The 18,557-nt window shown below is 37.0% G+C and overlaps 1 protein-coding gene across 2 annotated transcripts in view; it reads right to left on the bottom strand.

The window, feature by feature from the left end:
- The window catches only part of sms (spermine synthase), a 129,593-nt gene that overhangs the window by 31,734 nt on the left and 79,302 nt on the right, over positions 1-18,557 (bottom strand). For both annotated transcript variants that reach the window (XM_039745577.1, XM_039745578.1), the window contains exons 4-8: positions 15,095-15,159; positions 13,061-13,236; positions 12,720-12,874; positions 6,768-6,857; positions 5,515-5,629 (exon numbers count right to left, since the gene is read on the bottom strand). In XM_039745577.1, the coding sequence (XP_039601511.1) occupies positions 5,515-5,629; positions 6,768-6,857; positions 12,720-12,874; positions 13,061-13,236; positions 15,095-15,159 (601 nt within the window). The remainder of the gene's footprint in view (positions 1-5,514; positions 5,630-6,767; positions 6,858-12,719; positions 12,875-13,060; positions 13,237-15,094; positions 15,160-18,557) is intronic.

Below are 18,557 nucleotides of genomic sequence, written 5' to 3'. Positions count from 1 at the left end.
AATGAAATAAAAGTTTTGTAAGCAGGAATAGTGTACATACCTATTATTAAATGTAAAAGTCTTTTATCAGCAGCTTCAAGGAACATTTGGTGGTGGTTATAGCTGCTAAAGGCGGTTCTACTAGTTACTAAATACAAGGGTTCATATTCATTTTTCCAGCATGAACTCTGTGGTTACATATTGTATTCCGAATTAACAAGTACAACTGCTTGTCTATTACTGTGATTTACTTAAATATCAGAGCATATTTATAAGAGAATAATTAATGCAGAAAATCTGTCAATTCCAAAGTGTTCACAAGCTTTATCTGGCAATTTTTTATCTGAACCACAAAGACTTACGAGAATGTTAAAACAAAGCAAAAATGGTGGGCAACTTGAGCTTTTCTAAGGACAGTCAGCACTGAAAGTCATTTTTTTTTTTTTATTATCCTAGCAAGAATGGCTAGGATACATTTAACAGTTACATTTTTTGTAAAAATTTTTCTCCTCCATCTTCAGAGGCTCTCACACTTCAAATTTCTCATTGTGTAGTTTTGATTCAGTTCCATTTATTCTTGTCATAATGGAGGATACTTTGGAGACAAAACGTGATTTCATTGAATATTCTGAAATCACACTGTCTTGAAAAAAAACTGGTACTTAACTGCTACAACAGGTTATCCATCAAGACATCACTCACACTGGGCCAATTTAAAGTTTCCAATTAACTTAACAGAAATATCACTTTGGATGTGGGAGGAAATTGAACAGGAAAATCCCACTATGACACATGGAAAGTAAGGACACTATAATCCAGGTATGGCACTGAACATGGATTAGAAAAGGTGTGAAGTAGTACAGTGCTGGATGCTACAATGCCATGTCAGCCTTCACTAGATCAATTACCTTTCACTCAAGACTTGTACCTACCTAGTTTCTAAAACATTCTAAAAATTTTCAAGTAGGACTCGCATTTGCCTAACCTATGAACTTTACTTTTGCCTCCAGTTTTTAACATTTAGTCATTTTTAAATTATTTATATAAAAGATTACATGTTTGTCTTATTGAATTGTTCTACATCAGCATTCACCTTAAAATGTTGACAAAGACCGATATGATTTCATGATATTCATTTAAAAATTGCTAATACACAGACATTCATTACAGCTCCTGAACTGATAGGACTGAGGACTATTGATTGCAGCTTAAAAAAAAAAAAAAAAAACGCATCTTAACCAGAAAGTATAGAAATAGTATACAAGGCATTCTCGATATCCTCACTAGATGGCGCCCACACCATAATAAAAGCAGCAATGAAACACTTCTGTTGACTGTGCCAAAGGGATAACAGCAAAAAAGCTCACCCTGACTTACAAAGCAGAATTTTAAAACACAAAGACCCTGTGTTTTATTTTTTGAGAATTCTGTATAAAGGAGGAACACTGAAGATATGGCAGAAATTACTTCATCATTAGGAATAATTATAGTGAAGTTCTTAATTAATTTGCCAGCAATGAGGTTTATGTAGTTTACCAAAATTATGCAAATTCTAGAGTCAGAACATGTGCTTAAAAACAAAACAGCAGCCATCTTTCATACAGAGGTCAGTTCCTGTCATGAACTGTTCGATCTCTTGCCATCTGGTAGGAGTTACTGCTCCATAAATTCAAAAAAATCAAAAATGTGCAATAACTTCTTTCCAAATGCAATACAACTGTTAAACTCTTTGTAGCATTTGTATAACAAGCCAGTTTTTATACACATAATATATTTATTTTATGATGTAGTATTCAGTTGACTATTTTACCAAAGTATTGGTTGGACTATGTGAATTTAGCAGTGTCTTGGTTCACATTTTTGTGTCCTCTCCCCACAGTTTTTGGTCTTGAATAATGCATTTTCTTCCCACTGTATTTTAGATATGGCTGGAATAACAAAACTTAAACTTAATTTGAGATTTATTGCATATTTGCTATTCAATAATAAGACTGCCATAGTTTTAGTTTATAATTTTGGACTATCTCAACCATGAACTGCTGCTAGTCTACTGATGTTCAAGCATATCCTGATCCACTGCTCTACAAAGCACTTTAAAACAAAACATGCTTAGATTATATTGCTCCTACTGTATGCAACATATATGGAGAATACAAACTGGATTCCAAAAAAGTTGGGACACTAAACAAATTGTGAATAAAAACTGAATGCAATGATGTGGAGATGGCAAATATCAATATTTTATTTGTAATAGAACGTAGATGACAGATCAAACGTTTAATCCGAGTAAATGTATCATTTTAAAGGAAAAATATGTTGATTCAAAATTTCACGGTGTCAACAAATCCCAAAAAAGTTGGGACAAGTAGCAATAAGAGGCTGGAAAAAGTAAATTTGAGCATAACGAAGAGCTGGAAGACCAATTAACACTAATTAGGTCAATTGGCAACATGATTGGGTATAAAAAGAGCTTCTCAGAGTGGCAGTGTCTCTCAGAAGCCAAGATGGGTAGAGGATCACCAATTCCCACAATGTTGCACAGAAAGATAGTGGAGCAATATCAGAAAGGTGTTACCCAGCGAAAAATTGCAAAGACTTTGCATCTATCATCATCAACTGTGCATAACATCATCCGAAGATTCAGAGAATCTGGAACAATCTCTGTGCGTAAGGGTCAAGGCCGTAAAACCATACTGGATGCCCGTGATCTCCGGGCCCTTAAACGAAACTGCACCACAACCAGGAATGTTACTGTAAAGGAAATCACAGAATGGGCTCAGGAATACTTCCAGAAACCATTGTCAGTGAACACAATCCACCGTGCCATCCGCCGTTGCCAGCTGAAACTACAGTGCAAAGAAGAAGCCATTTCTAAGCAAGATCCACAAGCTCAGGCGTTTTCACTGGGCCAGGGATCATTTAAAATGGAGTGTGGCAAAATGGAAGACTGTTCTGTGGTCAGACGAGTCACGATTCGAAGTTCTTTTTGGAAATCTGGGACGCCATGTCATCTGGACCAAAGAGGACAAGGACAACCCAAGTTGTTATCAACGCCAGTTCAGAAGCCTGCATCTCTGATGGTATGGGGTTGCATGAGTGCGTGTGGCATGGGCAGCTTGCATGTCTGGAAAGGCACCATCAATGCAGAAAAATATATTCAGGTTCTAGAACAACATATGCTCCCATCCAGACGTCATCTCTTTCATGGAAGACCCTGCATTTTTCAACAAGATAATGCCAGACCACATTCTGCATCAATCACAACATCATGGCTGCGTAGAAGAAGGATCCGGGTACTGAAACGCCAGGCCCAAGACGATTGAACAGTTAGAGGCCTGTATTAGACAAGAATGGGAGAGCATTCCTATTTCTAAACTTGAGAAACTGATCTCCTCGGTCCCCAGACGCCTGTTGAGTGTTGTAAGAAGAAGGGGAGATGCCACACAGTGGTGAAAATGGCCTTGTCCCAACTTTTTTGGGATTTGTTGACACCATGAAATTCTGAATCAACATATTTTTCCCTTAAAATGATACATTTTCTCAGTTTAAACTTTTGTTCCGTGATTTATGTTCTATTCTGAATAAAACATTAGAAGTTGGCACCTCCACATCATTGCATTCAGTTTTTATTCACGATTTGTATAGTGTCCCAACTTTTTTGGAATCCGGTTTGTATATTTTTTAAAAACAAACACTAATATCTAGAGAAAACTTACAAAACACCTGTGAAATCGGTTTGTAGGAGTTTCCAGTTTCCTTTTGCTATCCTATCTAGATAACTGACCTATATTATTTATTGAAATACTTTTAAATGTCATCCAAATCTATTTAGGGCTTTTTTTTAAATAATCTGTGAATAATTTGCTTAATCCAAATTAGGAACACAGGGATCAGGCTTACTGTGAGTAAGGCAGGAAACATTGCTGGCCATGGCACCAGTCAGTCACAGGGCTCCTCTTACACATGAGCCTACCTAGAATCACCATGTAACCTGCATGTCTTTGGGAACGTGGAAGGAAAACCAATCTGGAGGAATCTTCCATAATGACAACAACCAGGGGTGAGATCTGAATCCAGAACAATGGACCCCATTAAGCAGCAGCGCTAGCCACTGTGATAGTGTGCCATGTTAACTAAATATTACCAAAAAATTATTTTCAGCTCCATCATTGCAGTCTTACACCGCACATTACAAATACTGTATGTAATATGAAGATTTCCAATACTGATGTTGGGTATATTAATAATAAAGGAATTCATTTCTACCCCAACCATCCTGAGGAAAATTGGTGGATATTTTTCCCCGTGCAGAAACCTCTTTTCGTTTAATGAGAAGGCCACACCTAAAGTCTAATAAGCTAAGGTAACAGCAGAGCTGTATCAAATGGAAGAGGGCAGATGGCAAGTAGATATTTGTATTTTTTTTCCATTATTAAAAATAAAAGCATACCAAAAAATGTGAACGTAATACAATAGATAATACATTTTAAAATATGAACCTCAACCAACTATACCCGGACACATAAATCTGAATTTGAATACTGCTTACTGTACTTTTAATTTCTCTACCCCTCCACCTCCCAGATCTCCGATTTGAAAACCAAAAATAACATCTAAAACAATATGCTCTGATGATCCCATCTAAGGCAAAGTGTATTAGTACAATTAACAAAGTTTAAACTTATCATTTAACAATGTAATATTTCAGAATTAGAATAATAAAACATATGAAGATTAAAAAAAAAAACAAACAAAAAGTAGTCATCACTTGAACTAGATGCTAATTTTCCATCCATCAATACATGATCTGAAGCTCCTTATTCTATTACAGGATCAAGAAGCTACAGACCGACACATGGAGGCAAGTCGGTTACATGCAAAGCTTTGGGATGGGCATGTCAGGTGAACTCAAGAGAAAAAATGAAGACAACAGAGAGAGAGTCACTGAGAATGAAGTCAATGTGCCTGGAGTTGTGAGGCACAGCGTCAGCTCCAGCTCCAGATCAAAATGGCAAGTTTGGGGCTTAACATGATGTTTGGAAGTACCTAGCCATCTAAATGACCCTGCAGAGGCAACAGTACTAACTGTTGTGCTATCATACCAACCTAAATTAATTTTGTTGATTGGCAATTGTTTTTCCAACCAGTTAACTATGTGAATATGGAAAACAAAAACGTATTGATGTGTAAGTCTACCATCAATGAAATGCAATTCTGCACTTATTTTATTTTACACAGAATATGTCTAAAATTATATCACCATATAAAAAGAATACAGTAAATTCTTTACTTTTCACTCTTTTCAATTTCATAAAAGAACCTTACAGGGTTACCACATTGATAACAGCTGATCAATAATGGCAGGTTAAGTAATTGACCAGATTTCTAAATTCCTGACAGCTAAGGAAATACTGTCAAATGATGGCTAAATTTAACTACAACAGCAGAAAATATTTCCTTTTTTTATGTTAAGCTAAGGTTAACATGTGCTAGCAAATTCAAGTAGGATAAAAAAGTGTAACATTTTGTCCTCACCTTCCTCTGGAGCTGTTGAAATGGGTACCGCAGTCAAGTCATTTATAACATAATCAAAAGTCTTCCCCTCACTCACATATTTCTTTAAAACAGGGACACAGTCTTCAACTAAAACCTTACAAAAAAAAAAAAAAGATGCCTTTTTAAAATAACTATTTAGGAATGTACAATAGACAAGAATACATTGGATAGCCATCTACAAAGGTAAGGATTGTAAATTGGAGGAAGTCAAAAGAGATATAAAAATCCCAAAAATTCAAGAAAAATAATTAAAATGTGCATTTTGCCTCCCATTATTTGTGAGATATATTATGTCCATCGTCAAAGCTTCTATTATATACTTACTGTAATGTAGTCAAATATATGCACTCTATAATTCTGAAAACCTTTTTATTTCACAAACTGCTGTCAAAAATTATCAGATTGTGACAAATTCCTATAAAATGTATAAGTTTATAGATTTTCTTTATTATTTTCATAATTTCAAATGTAGTTTTTTGTCTCCCATCTTAAAATCGAATACAAATGGGAGAAACACTAAAAAACGTGTGGTAAGCTGTCAACCGTATTCACTATTTTGTCCTATCTTACCACATTCATTATTTTTACCACCTAGTAAACTAGCATTACTTTTCTCATTACACAATTTGCAATTCCACTGCGTGTGGGTACACCTCTGTATCTTTTATTCCCCAAAAACATCTCTCTAATAAGCCACATGGTCCCTGTTGGCATGCTGACACCTTGTTTATGAAATATATTGTGCAATCTTGCCTGAGATCTCAAGAGTTTTCTATATGTGCTGTATGTCCTAAGTCACGCAGCTAAGAGAATCAGCTAATGTGCATTTTATAGAGTTGGTAAAGCTCTTTGTTGTCTTCCTTTTTTAACAGGGTTGTTTCATTTGCATAAACCAAACTTCTTCTTTAATATGCAATATACCCTAAAGGCCCTACTCAAAATTTTAGTTACACAGAAACAAACCGTAACAAAATGCAATCATGTTAATAATTCTTTGTATCATTTAATATTCTATGTATACTTTTTTACACAACATTCTATGATTAATAAATTGAATGGAAAATGTCCAAAGACCCAAGTTTTGTGAAATCGCTTTATTGTAAGGAAAACTGAACTAAGTGATTCTATCCTAAAAATATTTCTACAGACCTTCAAACCCCAAATCCCCCCCCCTACACACATCATGCTTCAAATGCAAATTTTATGAAAAGAAAAAAAAAAAAAAACAATACCTGGTAACAGTCTCCTGTGAGATTGTCTAAGACGTCTCCACATGTTTTGCGCATGTGTTTCCGACATCCATCTATTACCATTTGGTCAATGTAAATTAAGATTAAGGAATTAAATTAACATCTAATCTGGGCAAGAAGTAAATTTAGCGTTGAAATTGCAGGTTCTCTTTACCCTTTCTTTTGGGAGAACTCTTCCTCTACTTGAAGACCTTGCCTCTTAAACTAATTAGCAGAGCTAATGTCTCTAGCAAACTGCAGCATCAGCATTAAGTTAATCTCGATGCGTTCTATGACTCAATTTTGCAAAATCATTGTCAATACTGACCTCTGAATATATTTTGAAATATTTTACAATCAGTCGCAGATAGTTAATATTGTAAGTGCATGCAATAAGAAGAAGCTGCAATTCATAACTTGTAGCTTTCATATTGGGTAAGTTTTCTTGCCATTAAGGATGCCATTTACCTTTAGGTTTTTTTGTATACTTTGGCTGCAGACTAAAAAGACCCAAGGAGTTCCAACAGCTTGCACGGTCTTGTTGACTCATATCAAAATTTTCAAAGATTATTTGAGGTCATAGCAATGTTACACTTCATCTTTGTCTGCTTCAGCCCATTTTGTGTCCAAATACACTGGCGATAATGGGCCTAATTAGTAACGACAAAGTAATAATTTGGCACAAAGCTAAACTGCTTTTTCAATGTTGGTTTCAGGAAAACGCACAGCAAAGAAAATGGTTTCAATTTTAGCTCTCAAAACTGCAGGCTTAGTCACATGCATAAAAGATCATTGTGGATGATAGCGCTCAGTTACACTTCCTGAAACTCTGAAAATCAAGATGTGGAACACTAGCATGTCTACAGATTTTTATAGGGGGAATGTTTGATACTGCATCTTCTTTCTGCTGAACACTATATACTGTATTGCTATTAATATGTTCCTTTGTGTTCCAAGAAAAATCACCTGAAACTGGTGTAAGAAAGTGGGCAGTGTGATGTGAACATGGCTTATGTCAAGCCCAGGTCACAGGATTGAACAAATCTCAAGAAAGATGACACTTGTCAGTTATTGGAACATACGCTAAGTGAGCTCAAATCACAAGTTCACCTGCACTAATCTGCACTTTGTTATTGTTTAACAGACTTAGATTTATTTAAAACAATTACATTTTCAGGCTAATTCATGTACATCAGGGTCACGTAGAAAGGTCTGTTCATCATAAGCATAACTAGAAATTGATATTTAATATTAACAGCTTAATATTTGTTGTGGTGTGAAATTTTGCATACAAGTTGATAAATATTTTGTATGCCTTTATTTGTAACTTAGGCAAAGAAATGTAATGGTAGTGTTACATTAGTTAGAAGCATTCAGGCTTATCACTCCCCCCACCCTGACTAAGTCAGAATAGTGACTTTTACAACAGGTTTGGGGGAAGTGCCTCAAACAAGTTTGGCAAATGATTCTCTGCTGGACTCTCTCATTCAACCCCCACATTAAAGCCAGACTGCCTAGCTGGCAAGCATCACCTCAACAAATGGTTTTGGGGGGCAGGTGTGAAGGTATTATGTCCCCCCATTGGTTTGAAGTATGGCTGTTTGGAATTGGCTTGTATCAGATGCTTTTAAGTACCATGACACCCTATTGGCTCTAGGGGTTGGACAGAAAATCTAAAAATTTACTTGCATTAAACAACTGAAAAAAGGTGCATCTCACACACCATGAACTGAAAAGGACAACACAATTAAGAGCACAGCTCGGCAGCCATATTGAGACAGGCATGTGGCATGTTCTGAAGAAAGCGGACCAAAAATGAGAACTTAACTAGAGATATTTTAAGCAACTAACAAGTATGTGTGCCGCGTGAAACTACACATCACCATTTATCAGGCTGTATGGTTGCCAATATTCAAATGTACTTTGCATATTGTTATTATTTCTGAATATTAACAATAATACATTATTGCCCAATTGCCAAATGTTATAGATGTAGAAGGGAAGGTGGAGAGAAGTTATATGTTACAATACCTTATAAACAGTGGTAAGTCTATGAGATTTAAGGCATTCTGACAAAGGCTACGAGGGATATCCAGAAAAAAAGGTTACAAGTGCCCTGGAGGGTGCAGGGAATTTTTTTTTCGAAGGTTGGCATACCTGCGTGTAGGGGCGTCCTAACGGTCAAAAAAAGCCTGGGACCGCGTCAGTCAGTTGTGAAATGTCATCACAGAAAGCGAGTTCGTCAACCTCCGCTGAGGCCGTTTGCTCCACCTACCGCCGATGCGAGATTCGTTCGGTCATCAAGTTCCTCACTTTGCGTCGCGAATCCGCGGCCGAGATCCATCGTCAGCTTGTGGAAACTTATAGACCTGAGGTAATGTCACGTCAGCATGTTTACAAGTGGTTAGGTTGTTCAAAGAAGGTTGCACTGACCGTCTCTCGTTTCAGAAGAGCTTAGGCAGCAAGTTGATGAAAAAATTCTCAGTGATCGTCTTGTGACGATTGACACCCTTCATGAAATGTTTCCAAACATCTCACGAAGTCTCAGGGGTGAAATTGTCTCAGAAAAACTTGATTACAGGAAGCTGAGTGCAAGATGGGTGCCAAAAATGTTGACTCCAGAACATCGCCAAAATCGCGTTTTGGCTGCACGTGAATTTCTTCAGCGTTATGAAAATCTAGGGTGAGGCGTTCCTTGACTCTATTGTGACTGGAGATGAAACTTGGTTATGTCACTATACTTCTGAGTCCAAAAGGCAGTCCCAACAATGCTGCCATACCCATTCCCAATCAGCCAAAAAATTCAAAGTTCAGTTTTCAGAGCGGAAGATTATGGCATCTGTCTTTTGGGACAGAAAAGGGGTTTTGTTGGTGGATTTCATGGCCAAAGGGACCACCATCAATACTGAAACATATTGTGAGACCCTAAAAAAATTGAAAAAAAGATTAAAGACAAAAGGAGGGGAATGCTGACTCGTGGTGTGTCCCTCCTTCACGACAACGCCAGACCCCATACCACTCGTGTGACTCAGGACCTGCTTGTGCCCTTTGGATGGGATATTGTTACCCACCCACCCTATTCCCCGGACCTTGCGCCCTCAGATTTTCACCTTTTCACCAAACTGAAAGAATTCTTGTGTGGGAAACGTTTTTCCAACGATGAGGAGGGTGAAGGAGACAGTGGAGAAGTGGCTTTCGGTAGTGGAGCGGAGCGTATTCGACGAGGGTATAAAAAAGCTGGTGCCCAGGCTGAAGAAGTGCATCGAAGTTGATGGCGATTATGTTGAGAAATACAGTAATCCCTCGCTATATCGTGCTTCGACTTTCGCGGCTTCACTCTATCGCGGATTTTATATGAAAGCATAACTAAATATATAACGTGGATTTTTCGCTGCTTCACGGGTTCTGCGGACAATGTGTCTTTTTACTTCCTGTACATGCTTCCTCAGTTGGTTTGCCCAGTTGATTTCATACAAGGGATGCTATTGGTGGATGACTGAGAAGCTAACCAATCAGAGCACGCAGTTAAGTTCTCCTGACTGAGAAGCTAACCAATCAGAGCACGCAGTTAAGTTCTCCTGACTGAGAAGCTAACCAATCAGAGCATGCAGTTAAGTTCTCCTGACTGAGAAGCTAACCAATCAGAGCACGCAGTTAAGTTCCTGCGTGTTGAATGCAATGTTAACCAGGAAGTCTCATCTCGCTCATTCAGCATCAACGTGTTTCGCTGTGTAAAGAGTTGTGCTCTTTTGTGTTTATCTTTGTGCATAGTCAAGCCCTTCATTATGGCTTCAAAACGTTCTGCTACTGCTTCAGGGGCCGTGCTCAAGCGCAAACGGAAGATGTTAACGATTGCCGAAAAGGTAAACATTTTGGATTTGTTGAATGCTACGATTCTTTTTATTTAAAAAGTAGGAAAGGAATATAAGATCTACGGCCGCAGTGTCCTTTTAACCAGGGTGCAAAACGAGGGATTACTGTAAACACATATTTTGGAACATACCCTGCAAATTTGGTTGAAATATTTTCATTTTTCGATTTTTAACAGCTGTTGTAACCTTTTTTTCTGGATATCCCTCATACATATTAATACAGTAATCCCTCCTCGATCGCGGGGGCTGCGTTCCAGAACTCCCCGCGATAGATGAAAATCCAAGAAGTAGAAACCATATGTTTATATGGTTATTTTTAAATATTTTAAGCCCTTCTAAACTCTCCCACACTGTTAACATTATTAGAGCCCTCTAGACATGAAATAACACCCTTTAGTCAAAAGTTTAAACTGTGCTCCATGACAAGACAGAGAGAGCGAGATAAAAGCAAGCATTCAAAAAACCAATACGTGCTTTTAAGTATGCCGAAGCACCGTGATAAAGCGGCATTTTATAGAGGAGCGTCAGTATCTTTTAAGCAAACAGTCCCTCTGCTCACACCCCCTCCGTCAGGCGCAGAGAATGTCAGAGAGGGTGACAGACCGAGAAAAGCAAAAAATGAAGCACCGCGCAGGAAGCATATCTTATATCATTTGAGGAGTTTTAGTTAATATGTAATACATGCTCCGATTGGGTAGCTTCTAAGCCATCCGCCAATAGCATCCATCCATCCATCCATCCATCCTCTTCCGCTTATCCGAGGTCGGGTCGCGGGGGTAGCATCTTAAGCAGAGAGGCCCAGACTTCCCTCTCCCCGGGCACTTCTTCCAGCTCTTCCAGGAGAATCCCAAGGCGTTCCCAGGCCAGCCGGGAGACATAGTCCCTCCAGCGTGTCCTGGGTCTTCCCCGGGGCCTCCTCCCGGTTGGACGTGCCCGGAACACCTCACCAGGGAGGCGTCCAGGAGGCATCCTGATCAGACGCCAATAGCGTCCCTTGTATGAAATCAACTGGGCAAGCAAACAAACTGAGGAAGCATGGACCATAAATTAAAAGACCCATTGTTCGCAGAAATCCGCAAACCATCGAAAAATCCGTGATATATATTTAGATATGCTTACATTTAAAATCTGCGATAGAGTGAAGCCGCGAAAGTCGAAGCACGATATACCGAGGGATTACTGTAATACAAAAGGGGAAAGTAGAATAATATATTACTCTACCAAGACAAAACAATACTTTAGCCTGAACTCAATATTAATGAATATATTTGTTGCAAAAGCAGGGACACTCATCCCTTATTATCAAATAACGAAAATTAATAGCAATGTTATACATGTAGAAGCTGCACTAGGCAGGAAATATGGAGTATAAACGAGAAAACCTGAACCTGGAGTCAGATTTTGGACTAGATAATTAAGTGTAAAAGACATGTTGGCATGCTTGACCAAGATAGTAGATATGATGAGAGGTTTAGTCCCCATGGATAGGAAAGGATAATCTATTTTAAATTGATGCCAAATTAAATCCAGATGTTCTACAAGACGATTGTGGCGAGTGCCCTCTTATACGCAGTGGTGTGCTGGGGAAGCAGCATAAAGATGAAGGACACCTCACACCTGGACAAACTTGTTAGGAAGGCAGGCTCTCTTGTAGTAGCTGGACAGTTTAACATCTGTGGCAGAGCGACGGGCGCTAAGCAAGCTCCTGTCAATCATGGAGAATTCACTGCATCCACTGAACAGTGTCATCTCCAGACATAGAAGCAGCTTCAGCAACAGACTGCTGTCACTGTCCTGCTCCACTGACAGATTGAGGAGATAGTTCCTCCCCCACACTATGCGACTCTTCAATTCCACCCGGGTTGGTAAACGCTAACATTATTCAGTTATTGTCCGTTTTTACATGCATTTTTATTACTCTTTAATTTAATATTGTTTTTTTGTATCAGTATACTGCTGCTGGATTATGTGAATTTCCCCTTGGGATTAATAAAGTATCTATCTATCTTTGCAAGAGTCTCTTCCACAAATGAGAAAACTCTAACAAGCTCTTTTCCTCAGTCTGTCAGCAAATAAAGGATATTTCCACCATGGTAATCATCTTTGGCTTCAACTTGACAACTTCATATAAAATTCCTCCATCTCCTCCTCCAAGAATCAGCACTTCTTTCCCAGCATAATCTTCTTTTCCACTGCCCATAATGGCCTGGGTATATGGCAAGTCACTTTCTGCTAAATCTAGAGAGAAGGAGGGGACAAAAAATACTGAAATGAACATATAATTACTAATTAAACATCACAAATCATAAAATATGTATATTTCAGAAGATGTGTATTCCTACATAACTGCTGTAAGAACTGATGTTTCTTTTAAAATAAATCCAGAATGAGAATATCTACAAAATAAATAAACATTTTACTTACTAACATCCCCATTGAGGATAAGAATGTTTCCAAACTGCTGTGAATGAAGAATTTTAATATTCTGATATGGAGAGTCATCATCAAACAAAACTTCATCTATGTCATACTCTACAAGTCTGCCATCTGCTGTGGGCCAGTAGCGATCAATAGCTCCACCTCGGATGATAGCTGGTAATCTGAGGATGAAAGTAATGCAGACATCTGAGTAATACAGAAAGAACTGCTGACTGATGCGAACATTCTGCAATGTAAAATCTAGGCAAACGTTGCTTAAACATCTTGTGCATCTTTTTACATTCACAGAAAAAAAAACGTCAACTTTTACATTCATGATTTTAGAAACATGCGTATTTGTGAGAATCAATTGTTAAAATACAATTAAAACAATACTGTTACAAGGTCTACAAACTGTGTTAATATGGCTTACCAATAAAACAAATCCAACAAAAAAGATATCCTTTTACAGGATTGAATTCCAAAAATATGTCATGCAAATTTCAGCTCTAATTGGAGGGTAAATTACTCAACTTGAAGATCATGCATTTGAACTATTTCCATCTCTCTCACAATCAGATCCATAGGGGGAATATTATGTACTTGCCTCCTTCCTCCAGTACGGTTACAACAATTTGCTGTGTTACAAAAGAAAAGCTCCAACAAATTCAAATTGGATTTTATGGTTAACAAATAATATTTTACATTTAGATTGTCCATTATCGCCTCCATTATGAAAAAAAAAATAGAAAAATCTGGCTTTAAAAAATATTCACCCTAATTAGTAAAAAAATTAATATTGCACAGTTACTCCTTGTGTAGCTATTATGGCCTTAAATCGTTTGTGGTTGGGGGTAACATATTTTCCACATTTTGCAAATTTCGAAATTGTTCACTTTTCCTTGTAAAACTGCTCGAACTGATGCAGATTACTATTCAAGTGACAGTGTACAGCAATCTTTGGAAATTTACAGCAGAAATGTATTATATGTGATTCAAGTCAAATTGAAAGGCGCCTCAAGTAGTTTTCCTTTCTTATTTTAAACTATGCAAGAGCTGTTTAGACTTGGTGCCTTGGAGTCACCGTCTATGAACTATTGTTCTATGTTCTTATCTGTCTCTTTCCATTTTGTGTCATCCATTTTTCATTCCTTGTTGAGCCCACGATTCCCTGCCAATAAAAACAACTACTCACTATAAGCCTGCCATCACTATTCACCAATTTTAGTATGTTTTTTTTTGTAAAATGAAGATGAGATTTTATGTGAGATTTGTATAAATAATGATCTCCTCCTCCTAGTCTCCACTCTGCAATGGAGTACCTGCGCACTGGCTGACAGTTTCTCCCATCTCATGTATTGCCCTTTGAAAATTCTTAAGATTTGTTTTTAGTCCTGTGACTACTTCTCTGGTCAATTTTCTTCTTGCTCGGCTGCAAAGTTTTCAGGCAAGATATGTTCTTCCAACATTCTGGGTATTTTTCTCTGTCCTCCATTTCCTGATAACTGATTTCACAGTGCTCAGTGCCCCTGAGAATTGTTGATATTGCTCACCTGATATCTGTCTGTCAACCATAATTCTCAGCTCCTATAGAAAACTATTTTGTCTTCATATATCTTTGTTTGCATTGGCCAATGTCGTAATTTCACACCAACAACTAAGTTTAACCTTAAACACTAGTGAATTGGGTTTAAACAATTAGCACCTCACAGGTGAACTACCATGAATAGATGCCAAGTAAGGGAGTCATTTTTAAAGCTGGATTTTTTAAAAATTTCCTCTAATAATAAAATTAAGATCCATTAAAATGAAAGTTAACAATGCAACAAAACATGAAATATGTGGCAGCTTTTAACTATATAACACAGCAAACTGTGGTAGTGGTCTGGGGAGCTATGCCTACTGTATAGGAGACGAAAACTCTTGAAATAAGGAAGGCTTAAAGATTTCACAGTTACACACAATTTTCAAATAAATGGTACAAACTGATATATTAAAGTCTTTAATCATTAGTTGTTCAGTATGCAAAACATGTCATACCTTTTTATCTTTTTAATATTGCTATGCAATAGAGCTTTCATTTTTTCTTCCAGTGAATTAAGCAGCTGCATAAAGAGAAAAAAGAAACAAAACCAAGGAATTTATAAAAATAATTTGTCACAAATATATGTCAAAAGTACTTTCACTCACTTTTCAATAGTTCAAAAACATTTGTCAGACCATATGCAATGTCGTACATTCCTGTAAATGGTTTGACAAGTACTAAATGTCATGATCGCATAAATCCTTAATATTATAGAAATGATGATTATTATGACTACTATTGCTGCTGCAAGTGCCTACTTATGCTATCCAACCATTTTCTGGGAATATAATTGAATATTATCATACACGATTTTCTCCATTATTAGTACTACTTATTATTTCAAATAGAAGGTGTCATTGATAGCCAAGAAATAACTTATTACATTTTCAGAGTAAGTAAGCACAAAATAAGCTGTTAGTATTGTTTTTCAGTAAACAAATTTGTAAATATTGTTTGGAAATAGATTTTAATGGTAACGAAGGGCTAGAGGTTATCAGGGAAGTTCTGAAAGGCTTTGCTCTAAAGAAGTAAGTTCAGTATTGTTCAAGTCAAAGTTATTTCTTCACAATCATTGCATATATTAAATTTGCCACATAACATTGTATTCTAAAATGAAGTTGTTTTTATTTATTTTTAAAAATACATTGTTCTTGCGGTTTATAATTGGGATGAATGGTACCAGGGTCAACAGGTATATGCCTAAAAAACTTACCAAACATTCCCACTTTGAAGCAGCAAAGTTTCTGATTTATGAAAACATACCTTTCGTGTTTATGAATTATCTTTGTAAGAAGCAAAGGAAACTTTAAATAATTATTTTAATCACAGATTCTTGGGGCTAAATTTTCTTGAGGTAAGAATACATTTCCTGTTTGCTTGTCAGCTCACTGCCATTGTCATGGGAGGAGTTATGGCAACTCCAACAAGCCCCCAGCACCAAGCTACAGTATATTCTGCTTATAATCCTACTTTTGCTTCTGCAATTCTGTTTTTTCAACAGCTGTGCTTAGCCAAGGCTTTTAATAACAGGTATGCGCTCAAATCATGTTCATTTTTTCCTAAACAATGCTCACATTTTACCCATTACATTCTGTGCTGTTTTACATAGCCTACCAAGTGAGATTAATGTCAAGTGGCAGCACAGTGAAAACAGCAGATGAGTTTCACTTAATGTTGTACAAATAACAACAATTCTTAAGTGAATTGATTACATCTATGGTATTTTTAATAAAAACCTTAGATTTTTGAAAGATCCAAGTCATCTATATGTTGCAGTTTGTGTGAGGTGTTCAGCGCATGCATGATGGTAGTGCACACGGGTTGTGGCGCAAGCAGACACAGCACTTGGACAGCACTTTGTCTCTAAGCTGCTGGAGTTCAATGACCCTGCTTGGGTGAGTGGAGTGAGACAGAGCTGGGTGGCATGCATAAGCAGGAAAAAAGACTAAACTGTGCATAGCACATGTTACCACCGAATATCTGGGTGGCATACTAAAAGCAGCTGCTGAACAAACCAGAAAACCCCTTTTAAATCCAGCAGAAGGAAGTAATATCTTTGCGAAATAATGAAATTAGCTTCCATGTAGTGACAGAACACAAACAATTTAAGTGTTACCTTTTCAGTTATTATGGCCTAAAGACAGCAATTAACATCTGGGAATTAGCACTCAATGTCACTAAAGATGCTTGGTGATGAATTTCTAAATTGAATCCACAACCTGGCCCAAAAAGATGCAGCGGAGGAAGAAGATAGCGGAATGAAGTGCACAGCCGGTCTCCTTTTACAAGGTTGAATATCAGAACAATTTTTTTGTTTTGTGCTTTTTTCATTCTTAAAATGACATGGACACACCGTTTTGCAATATGTATGTAATCTCAACACGTGGATCAATACTCAATACCATTTTTGCCTTGAATAAAGGACATATTTGGCAAGTTGAATTGGAATCCGCTACCCATAAGTTACATTACAAAAGAGTTGAGAAATTATTTTTTAAAATTTAGAAAATGTGCTTTACTTTAGAGTGCAACTTAACGTGGCAAATTACAATATAACATGACTGTATAACTGTGAAGAAATAACTTTGATATGAAAAATACCAAACTTGTCTTTTAAACAGATAAAAAGATTGCTAATGAAGACTTGCAAGAAAAGTTAACATCAGACACTCTGTCTATTTATTTATATCTGTATTTTTTTTTTAATAAATGGGTGCAGAATCAATCATAACAATGGAATGGCCTAGACCATTAACTTGAAAGTCCAAATTTCAGACAAGAGCAGGTGTCAACCTAAATAAAAACACAAGAAAAGTGGATTAGTGTCATTTTCAAATTGTTAATGGAATAAGGGAGCTTTGCCAGTTACAGAAGGTCAGTCAGACATCTGAAAAGTAACTGCAGAATTTGTACAAAAAGCCACTTGCCAAAGGCAGCTCTGTCAACATAGAATTGCTGGGGTTCTTAAGTTTTTGTTTGCTATTTCTTTTGGTCGGTCAGTAGGTAGATGGGAAAGACACTGTATGAATAAAATGCATTATTAGACAGACAGACAAACAGAATAACTTAGTAGATAAGTAAGAATATAAAAATGGAATGATATAGTACAAATTTATATAGTATATTACACATAGGTACATACTGTATCTTCTTTTACAGATTAATAAATTCAAAACATTTGATCAAATGGTTCAAGTGAATATACTTTAAAGGGGACTAAAAATGAGATGTAATTAATCTGTAGGTTAATTAAGGTCACAAGGAAGAAAAAAAGTACAACTAGCACCTTAGCTAAAGATAAGAGCTGAGAGGTTATACAGGCTTTTTAAACCGGTTCATGAAGGTTCAAAGACTATAGCCTGGTTACTGGTATGATGACTACTAAAAAGGGTGCTCAAGAATGGGACCACAGCATGATATGATCAAGGAAAAGCAAAAAAAAAAAAAACACACACACACACAACAGCACCCATATTAAAATGTCTCAGGTTTCAGCTAGATATTAGAAAGGTCAGCTTACACAGAAAACTACTCTGCATCTTTCTCATTAAATGAATCAATACAAAAAATGTTATCTGGAGTACTGGAACAGTTGATCTACTGTATATAAACTGTACATGCCATTCTGAATGCAATGAAATCATCTCTTGACTGAATAAAAAAAAAATTGCAATCCTAGAGCAATTTAAAATTACAGCACCCTGTAAGATCACATTGTGTTTGGGAAAATAAGGGGAAAAAAAAGGGCAGGTGTTGGCAGGGATTTGGTGGGGACAACTGACGTAAGAGAGTTTTGTGAAGTGTTGATAAAGGCAACATTCTCAAACTGTGTTATCAGATCTGCCTAGCACAGATGCACTGCTGTAAACATCATACACAGTACAGCCAGAGTGTCTGTGCACAAGAAGGAAACGGGAC

Source organism: Polypterus senegalus, chromosome 2 (genome assembly GCF_016835505.1).
Source record: "Polypterus senegalus isolate Bchr_013 chromosome 2, ASM1683550v1, whole genome shotgun sequence".
Taxonomy (NCBI): domain Eukaryota; kingdom Metazoa; phylum Chordata; class Cladistia; order Polypteriformes; family Polypteridae; genus Polypterus; species Polypterus senegalus.
The sequence above is the reverse complement of the archived record's forward strand: the minus strand, read 5'-3'. Positions and strand labels throughout refer to the sequence as shown.